The 9,920-nt window shown below is 43.8% G+C and overlaps 1 protein-coding gene across 3 annotated transcripts in view; it reads right to left on the minus strand.

Annotated features, from left to right (window-relative positions):
* Positions 1-9,920, minus strand: part of LAPTM4B (lysosomal protein transmembrane 4 beta) — an 85,157-nt gene that overhangs the window by 42,193 nt on the left and 33,044 nt on the right. For all 3 annotated transcript variants that reach the window (XM_011952740.1, XM_011952741.1, XM_011952742.1), the window contains exon 2: positions 7,260-7,371. In XM_011952740.1, coding sequence (XP_011808130.1) covers positions 7,260-7,371 — 112 coding nt within the window. The remainder of the gene's footprint in view (positions 1-7,259; positions 7,372-9,920) is intronic.

Consider the following 9,920-nt stretch of genomic DNA (forward strand, 5'->3'; position numbering starts at 1 on the left):
AAAAAAAAAAAAAAAAAAAAATCCAAATAATTAATTGACTTATCCTTTAAAAAAAAAAAAAATCAAGATGTAACTTTTTTTGAAATGATGGGAGGGCAGATGGATGAAAATAAAGAGACAGGCCAGGCACGGTGGCTCACTCCTGGAATCCCAGGACTTTTGGAGGCCAAGGTGGACGGATCAATTAAGCTCAGGAGTTCAAGACCAACTTAGGCAACATGGTGAAACCCGTCTCTACTAAAAATACAAAAATTAGCCAGGCGTGGTGGTGCACACCTATGGTCCCAGCCACTCAGGAGGCTGAGGTGGGAGAAATGCTTGAGCCCAGGAGGTAGAGGTGGCAGTGAGACGAGATTGTGCCACTGCACTCCAGCCTGGGAGACAGAGCAAGACCCTGTTTCAAAAAATAAAATACAAAAGTAAAGAAAATAAAGAGCCAGGATGGTTTCCCTGGCTCAGCTTCCCCTGCTGCTGTAGTTCTGTTTCCTCAAGGCTGTCAGGATCTTTGCGCACAAGCCAGCAAGTTGTGCAGACAGCTTGTTAGTTTGGGGTGTGTGAATTGAGGGCAGGTAGGCAGCCAAGGGCCCTTTTCAAATGCCACAGTGAGGTGAGCCTTAGTTTGTGACACTGAGAGTCATCAAGAAAGCTGGCCCTCCTCAGGCTCATCAATCTTTTTTGTTGCTGTTCCTATTTCTCAGATTTTATTATCAAAACTTTCAAATATGTACATACATATATAAGCATACACACATTACAATTAATTCTCATTACTCATTTTGCTTATATTGTTTCATCTCTGGTTGCTTCATTTTTGCCCATTCTGCCACTGGATATCTGGATTGTTTCCAACTTTTGGCTATTATAAATAAAGTTACTATGACCATTTTTATACATGGCTGACGATGGATTTATGAAGCACCCGTTTCCCTAGGGCATATATCTAGGACTGGGTTGTGTAGCACTCACTTCTGGAGTGTACATATATCAAGGAGTGGAATGCAGGACCATAGCGTAGATGTATATTTAGCTTTAGTTTTCCAAAGTGGTTGGTGTGATTTACATTCCCAGCCATGATTTGAGAGTTCCGGCTGTTCCGCATCGATACCAATAGGTGGTATTGTTAACTGTGTTAATGTTGGTCATTTTGAAGAGGCACGGTGATTTACCACTGTAGTTGTAATTTGCAATTCCTATAACTCATAATATAGAGAATATTCTCTTATAGATATCTTCTTTTGTGAGGTGTCTTTCTCCCAGATTTCACCCAGAACCATTTATTGAAAAGATCATCCTTTCTCCAATAAATGTAGGGGTCTTTAGCCTAAACCAGGTGACTGTACATATAAATAGGCATCATTTCTTGACAACTTATCTGGCCATTTCTTTCTTCAGGCTAAGTTTGTCTGCCCAGTGAAGAAAGTTAAGTTTGACTAGAAAGACAAATCTACCACAAAATTAATTAGAAATTCATATGGATGAACTGCTGTTTCACATTATGCATAGCAGGGACACTTGCTATAATTCTTTGCCAAACAAAATTTCACAAATAAAATTCCGTGAAGTCTACCTCTACTCAAGGCTATGAGTGTGTAACACAATATGTCACACATACATGCTTTTCAAACATTACTCTTTGAGCTTCTAACTCAGTGGATTGATCTACTTTTTCTTTAACTTTTTATTTTGAAGTCATTTTAGACATATAGGAAAGTTACAAACACAGCAGAATTCACGTATACCCTTCACCCTGCTTCCCCTATTAACAATTTACCTAGCTCTAGCATAACTACCAAAACCAGGAAATTAACATTGGTACAACACTGTTAATTAAACTGTACAACTAATTGGAATTTTACCTATTCCCCTTCAATGTCCTTTTTCTTTTCCAGAATCTAATCCAGGATCCCACAGTGCATTTAATTGTGTCTCCTCCAATCTATGACAGTTCCACATCCTTTCCCAGTATAGTCAATTTTTATAACACTGAAAAAACTGAGGGCGGGTAGAGTGGCTCATGCCTGTAATTCCAGCACTTTGGGAAGTCGAGAACGACAAATTGCTTGAGCTCAGGAGTTTTGACACCAGCCTGGGCAACATGACAAAATCCCATCTCTACAAAAACTTAGCCAGGAGTGGTGGCTCATGCCTCTAGTTACAGCTACTTGGGAGGCTAAGGTGGTCTCAGAATCGCTTGAGCGCGAGAGGTAGAGACTGTAGTAAGCCCAGATTGTGTGTGACACCACTCCAGTCTGGTGACAGAGTGGGACCCAGTCTCAAAAAAAATTTTTTTAACTCATTTTCTTATATTTTCTTTCTTTATTCCAGTAGATTCTCCTACATGCCTCATTTCAATACAAACAGAAATTTAGCTTTCTTCTACCAGATCATGGAAAAAATCACATGCAAAAGTGAAAAAGAGTTCTGCTCTGTCTGGCTGGATGAAATCTTCAGATAGCTGTCATCAATGCAAAAAGATATCAAGATAAAATTGCTACATTAATTTTCATAATTTTTTTTAATTTGAGACAGGGTCTGGCTCTGTCACCCAGGCTGGAGTGCAGTGACACCATCTTGGCTCACTGCAACCTCTGCCTCCCAGGCTCAAGCGATCCTCCCACCTCAGCCTTCCAAGTAGCTGGTATTACAGGCAAGCACCAACACACTCGACTCATTTTTGTATTTTTAGTTGAGACAGGGTTTCGCCGTGTTGCCCAGGCTGGTCTCGAACTCCTGAGCTCAAGCAATCCACCCGCTTCGGCCTCCCAAAGTACTGGGATCACAAGTGTGAGTCACTGCACCTGGTCTAACATTTCTTATTCTGTCTATTCTGAATAACCCCATTATACTCGTATGAATTCTTCCAGAAAGAATAATTAGTTTAATTAACGTTAAATTAATGTCACTCTGCTTTCTTTCCCCTCAGATTAAAGCTACACAATTCCAGTAGCAGGATTCCTTTTCTAAGGCAGGTGAGGTTAGGAAAAGAAGTTGTAAATGATAATGCTATGATTCTATCTGGATCTAGTAGTAACACTGAATGCCTTATTCTAATCACCAGAGATTAAGCTGGGTAATAACTATCTGACATGATAGGCTTAATTTAGCTATCTCGAAAGGCTTGCTGGTACTTAAGACTTTAAAATAGTAATTGTTTTATAATGTCCTGGATGTTAATTCCAGTGCCTTTGTGGTTTCTCTCCTATTTTATATATCTGAAAGAATTGAATGAATAGTTTGTAATTACTTTTTTTTTTGAGATGGAGTCTTGCTCTGTCGCCCAGGCTGGAGTGTAGTGGCATGATCTCGACTCACTGCAGCCTCAGCCTCCCAAGTAGCTGGGACCACAGGCACATAGCCACCATGTCCGAACAATTTTTTGTATTTTTAGTAGAGACAGAGTTTTGCCATGTTGGCCAGACTGGTCTTGAACTCCTGATCTCAAGTGATACCCACCCCAACCCCCAGCCTCCCAAAGTGCTGGGATTACAGGTGTGAGCCACCACAGCCAGTCTGTAATTACTTTCTATCATTTAAATCACGTGGTTATGAAAAGTGGCTATTCACTTGAGTGAATCTTTTTTTAAAAATTCTTTTATATGTGTTTTGGTCTCCTTTAAGCTCATAGACCAAAGGTTATTGGACACAGCTTTCCATATATAACTCATGTGTGGATAGGATTAATAGTCCTTGAGATGGATTTTTTATTTTAATTTTGAAATGTAGTCTCACTCTGTCACCCAGGCTACAGTGCTATGGCGCAATCTCGGCTCACTGCAAACTCCCCGTACCAGGTCAAATAATTCTCCTGCCTCAGCCTCCTGAGTAGCTGGGATTACAGGTGTCCCTCATGCCCACCCAGCTAATTTTTGTGTTTTTAGTAGAGATGGAGTTTTGCCATGTTGGACAGGCTGGTCTCGAACTCCTGACCTCAGGTGATCTGCCTGCCTTGGCCCCCCAAAGTGCTGGAGGAATTACAAGCATGACCACCAAGCCCAGCCTGAATAATAAATTACTTTAAATTGTGCTTGAAAATTGGCCAGGTGTAGTGGCTCATGCCTGTAATCCCAGCACTTTGGGAGGCTGAGGTAGGTGGACCACTTGAGCTCAAGAGTTTCAGAGCAGCCTATGCAACATGGTGAAACCCCATCTCTACAAAAAATACAAAAATTAGGCCGGGCGCACTGGCTCAAGCCTGTAATCCCAGCACTTTGGGAGGCCGAGACGGGCGGATCCCGAGGTCAGACGATCGAGACCATCCTGGCTAACATGGCGAAACCCCGTCTCTACTAAAAAATACAAAAAACTAGCCGGGCGAGGTGGCAGGCGCCTGTAGTCCCAGCTACTTGGGAGGCTGAGGCAGGAGAATGGCGTAAACCCAGGAGGCGGAGCTTGCAGTGAGCTGAGATCCGGCCACTGCACTCCAGCCCCCGCGACAGAGCGAGACTCCGTCTCCAAAAAAAAAAAAAAAAACAAAAATTAGCCGTGTGATGGCACATGCTTGTAATCCCAGCTAATCAGGATCTCAAATCCCAGGATAATATAATGTAACTTTTCCCTGCAGTAACTTTAATGCCCCAACTTCTTAATCCATGTTGTGAAACAATAGTGGTGGAAGATGATGGCTAGAAAGCATCCCTTGGTTCTCTGTTTACTTCACTACCAGTTAGTTACTCTCTCATTCTTCCTCCTGGCCTCTTAGAGTTGGGGATCCTTCAGGGCTCAGTTCTAGGCACCGTTCCCTTTTCTTTTTACTCTTTCCCTAACAGAAATTCAGTTTTTAGGCTGTTATCCTCAAATCTATAATCTCAGTCCAAATACTTCCTCTGGGCCACAGACTCCCATGCCTGACCTTTGTAACCTCTCTACTTTAAGATAGTTCACATGTTCCAGCCGTAAGAATCTAGGTAATAGTAGCTGAAACAGCAAAAGGTACTGAGCACTTCCTATGGGCCAGCCCCATTCTAAGCATGTTTTATGCACTAACTTATTTAATCCTCACAACAACTCTGAGGCAAGTAGATTTTAGTAGAGATGGGGTTTTGCCATGTTGGCCAGACTGGTTTTGAAGTCCTGATCTCAAGTGATTCCCACCACCCTCCCCGCCTCCCAAAGTGCTGGGATTACAGGTGTGAGCCACCACAGCCAGTCTGTAATTACTTTCTATCATTTAAATCATGTGGTTATAAAGTCACTCCTAGCTTGCAGAGGGGAAACTGAGGCACACAATAATAAGTCACTAGCTCAAGTTTAGCATCTTCAACACATGGCAGTGTCAGAACTCAAACTGACCTCTTCTGGCTTCAGAGCCTACACTCCTGTATTAGTCTGTTTTCATGTTGCTGATAAAGACATACCCGAGACTGGGAAGAAAAAGAGGTTTAACTGGACTTACAGTTCCACATGGCTGGGGAGGCCTCAGAATCATGGCAAAGGGCGAAAGGCACTTCTTACATGGTGGTGACAAGAGAGAATGAGGAAGAAGCAAAAGTGGAAACCCCTGATAAACCCATCAGATCTCATGAGACTTGTTCACTATCATGAGAACAGCAAAGGAAAGACCGGCCCCCCATGACTCAATTACCTCCCCCTGGGTCCCTCCCACAATATGGGGGAATTCTGGGAGATACAATTCAAGTTGAGATTTGGATGGGGACACAGTCAAACCGTATCATTCGCCCCAGACCCTCGAAATCTCATGTCCTCAGCATTTCAAAACCAATCATGTCTTCCCAACAGTCGCCCAGGGCCTTTTTTTTTTTTTTTTGAGACAGAGTCTCACTCTGTTGCCCAGGCTGAAGTGCAGTGGCACGATCTCAGCTCACTGCAACCTCCACCGCCTGGGGTTCAAGCAATTCTCCTGCCTCAGCCTCCCAAGCAGCTGGGATTACAGGCGCCCACCACCACACCAGGCTAATTTTTCTATTTTTAGTAGAGACGGGGTTTTGCCATCTTGGTCAGGCTGGTCTTGAATTCCTGGCCTCAGGTGATCTGCCGGCCTCAGACTCGATCTCGTGAGACTTATCCACTATCATCAGAATAGCAAGGGAAAGAGGAGCTCCCATGATTCAATTACTTCCCCCGGGTCCCTCCCACAATACAGGGGAATTCTGGGAGATACAATTCGAGAATTGGGTGGGGACACAGCCAAACCGTATCAATTCCAAACAACTGTGCTCTCAGTTACTTACTGAAATTAAAGGCTAGTTTTCTCCCCCAAGTCTGTTCCCACCTCCTGACTCTGGACTTTCTCAGCTTAGTAAAGACACAGGTCATATCTTCAAACTGGAAAGCAGAAGTCATATTTGATTCCTCTATCTCCTTTGCTGCCCAAAACAGCGAGTTCTGCCAAATCCTTCCTTGTTCTCTATCCCCTGTGCAGCCTAGATGGTATCCCCAATACCACTCTCCCAGACTCTGTGCTCACACACCCAGTCCCCCACTCAGCAGCAAAAGGGATCTTAAATGCATACATCAGTTCATGCATTTAGTTAAAACCACTGAACATCTTTGTCTCACTTGGAGAAACACAGAGCTCTCACCATGTCTTTCGAATGCTTCCGATCTCTAAAACCGCAGGTTGAGCCACTCTCTCCCCTCTTACTTTGCTCCAACACTTTTAAAGAAAAACTCACCTGAAGTTCTGCAAAGTCAATGAGAAATACATCTGTACTATCTTCTGTTTGAGATTATGCACAGCACTGTTTCTCTCCTTTGGCATGGACTCAGCATGATTATAAAATGATGAGGCTGCAGCGATCTTGAAGCTGGGAGCCTAGCTTCCTCCCTGCTTCCCCCACATCCCACATCCCTGTACATATTTCCATTCACTGGGAAAAGGCCCTGAATTCCCCCAAATAATCTGCAACATCATTTCTAGAATGGAAAAAGATCACTCCTAGAATAAAAATAAATACTGAAACATAACAGAAGATACAAGGAGATAAGCACGAGCCTTTTCACCTTCCTTCCTGCCATTTATACCTCTTCCTCTCAAAAAAGGCCAAAAGGCCCAGGGTAGAAAGTCTATGATAATGCAATAGTTTTTTAAGTGGGTAAGTTAACATAAAATGAAAAAAGAGCTTATTTAAACTCTTGCACCTAGAAGACAGAACATTAGATGCACGCAAATATTTGCTGATTTGCAATGACAAATTATATTTCAGCTCAAATGAGCTCATTAGTCTATATTTGTAATTTAATAGGAAGTGCTGGCAGTCAGATTCCCTGCCCTTGACAATACCAAAATATCTACTACTTACTGGCATCATCCATGAACTCAAAGTCACCTCCCAGTTCAGAACTTGAAAAGTGATACTGATCCGGATCAGCCAGGGCACTCAATAAAATCAACAGTACCACAGCATTGATGATCTGCAGTAAGAAAAAAAAAAAAAAAAGAATTTAAGTAACCCCAGGATGCAATCCTTATAATAGAAAACTACACTGACCACATGGAGTCAGGCTGGCCACAGGCAACTTCCTCAGTGGTTTGACTCTCAACACTAAGCCCCACCCATCGACCCATCCCGGGAGCAGACAAACATTCCCTAAGGCAGAAATGCTGCCAGCCCATTCAGTTGCAGCCAAGTGCACAAGGCTTGGAGTGAAGACAACAGCAGGATTTTACCTCATTCCCCCTGGCCCAGGCACCATAGAGCAGTGAACAACACACACAAACACAGGCAGCAGTGCTGGCGCCAGTGGTTGAAAAAGCACAAAAACTTTCCAGTGAGTCAGCTACATTGTAGAGTTAAAGGTAAGCAACCCAAGTTGTCCCAGTTAATCAAACATTTTACAGAATCCAACCAGTGGAGCTTTGAGAGCTTTGAAGCCATCTAGGAAGCAGTTTCAGAGAATGAATGCAAAGCTACATAGTGGATCCAGGATCATCCTCCTGCCATAACTCTTTCCAGGCCAGGCCAGGCCAGGCCAGTAGTCCTGTCTTCTGAATACTGCCCTTAGCTACTTTAAACTCAGCTCCTCTAAATGAAAATCACCTTCTTTTTTTTTTTTTGAGATGGAGTCTCGCTCTGTCGCCCAGGCTGGAGTGCAGTGGCCGGATCTCAGCTCACTGCAAGCTCCGCCTCGGGTTTACGCCATTCTCCTGCCTCAGCCTCCCGAGTAGCTGGGACCACAGGCGCCCGCCATCTCGCCCAGCTAGTTTTTTGTATTTTTAGTAGAGACGGGGTTTCACCGTGTAAACCAGGATGGTCTCGATCTCCTGACCTCGTGATCCACCCGTCTCGGCCTCCCAAAGTGCTGGGATTACAGGCTTGAGCCACCGCGCCCGCCCGAAAATCACCTTCTTTAACATCTTCCACTTCTGCTCCTCCTTATTTGTTCTCTAACTTAAAAAATGGCCTCGCTATTAAATAATTAATGAAAAACATTCAGGCACTATGCTAAGTGCTCTTTATGTGGAATCTCTCTTAAGCCCTGCAATAACCTAATGAAGTGGGTACTAAATTATTCCCATGTTATACACAGCAAACTGAGGCTCAGAGATTAAAAAACACTGCTCAGGAACAAACAACTACCAAGCTGTAGAGATGGGATTTGAATCCAGGAATTTAGGTTCCAGAACCTAACCTCTACAAGTCTCCTGTCCATACATGAAACTTGATCATCTGAGTTTACCATCTTTATCCTGTACACCCAACCAACTGCAAAATCTTGACCATTCTGCCTCTTCATTTCTATTTCCTTTATTCTTCCTGTCACTGCTGGACAATACACACACATATTAACTTTGATGGGAGTGGGGTAGCAAGGATCGCAGAGTTTAAGTGAGGCACCAGCTAAGATTGGGTTGTTGTCTGTTAAGAGACAAGGTGTCTATATTGCCCAGGCTGGCCTCAAACTCCTGGGCTCAAGCAATCCTCCCATCTCTGCCTCCCAAGTAGCTGGGACTACAGGTGCACATCATTGGGCCAGGCCAAGACTGGCTTGTTACTTCTTTACTATTCTAAGTTCAGAAACTTATGGCGGAGTTCTATGTTTTACTCTTCTCAAATGGAGTGAAGATATGAATAACCTTCATACAGAGAGAGAAGCCTCTTACTAACAACACTAACTAATGGCATATCCTACCACAAAAATCATATTTGGGCTGAACACAGTGGCTGTCTGTAATCCCAGCACTTTGGGAGGCTGAGGTGGGAAGATCGCTTGAGCCCAGGAGTTCAAGACAAGCCTGGACAACACAGTGAGACCTCATCTCAACAAACAAAAAAATGAGCCAGGGATAGTGGTGCAGGCCTGTAGTCCCAGCTACTCGGAGGCTGAGGTGGGAGGATGGCCTGAGCCCAGGAGTTTGAGACTACAGTGAGCTGATGTGTCACTGCACTCCAACCTGAGCAACAGAGTAAGACCTTCCCTCAAAACCAAATAAACAAAAATCCACATATTTGGAAATACCTGTTTAAAGGAAGTATAAATGTTTTACAGAATATCCATTCAAGAGTTTATTTTTGGCCGGGCACGGTGGCTCACACCTGTAATTCCCCAACTTTGGGAGGCCGAGGTGGGTGGATCACTTGAGATCAGGAGTTTGAGAGCAGCCTGGCCAACATTGTGAAACCGTTTCTAAAAATGCAAATTAGCTGGGCGTGGTGGTAGACGCCTGTAATCCCAGCTACTCAGGAGGCTGAGGCAGGAGAATCACTTCAACCAGGGAGGCAGAGGTTCCAGCGAGCTGAGATCCTGCCACTGCCCTCCAGCCTTGGTGAAAGAGTGAGACACTGTTTCAAGGAAAAAAAAAAAAAAGTTCATTTTTAAATGACAATCCCAATTGGTTGTTTCAGGGTTACTGTAGGATTCGAAGTAACTTCTGTTTTTCTTTTTTCTTTTTTGAGACAGAGTCTTACTGTGTCACCCAGGCTGGAGTGTAGTGGCATGATCTCGGTTCACTGTAACCGCCA

This window comes from Colobus angolensis, unplaced genomic scaffold (genome assembly GCF_000951035.1).
Source record: "Colobus angolensis palliatus isolate OR3802 unplaced genomic scaffold, Cang.pa_1.0 Scaffold349, whole genome shotgun sequence".
NCBI classification, from domain to species: domain Eukaryota; kingdom Metazoa; phylum Chordata; class Mammalia; order Primates; family Cercopithecidae; genus Colobus; species Colobus angolensis.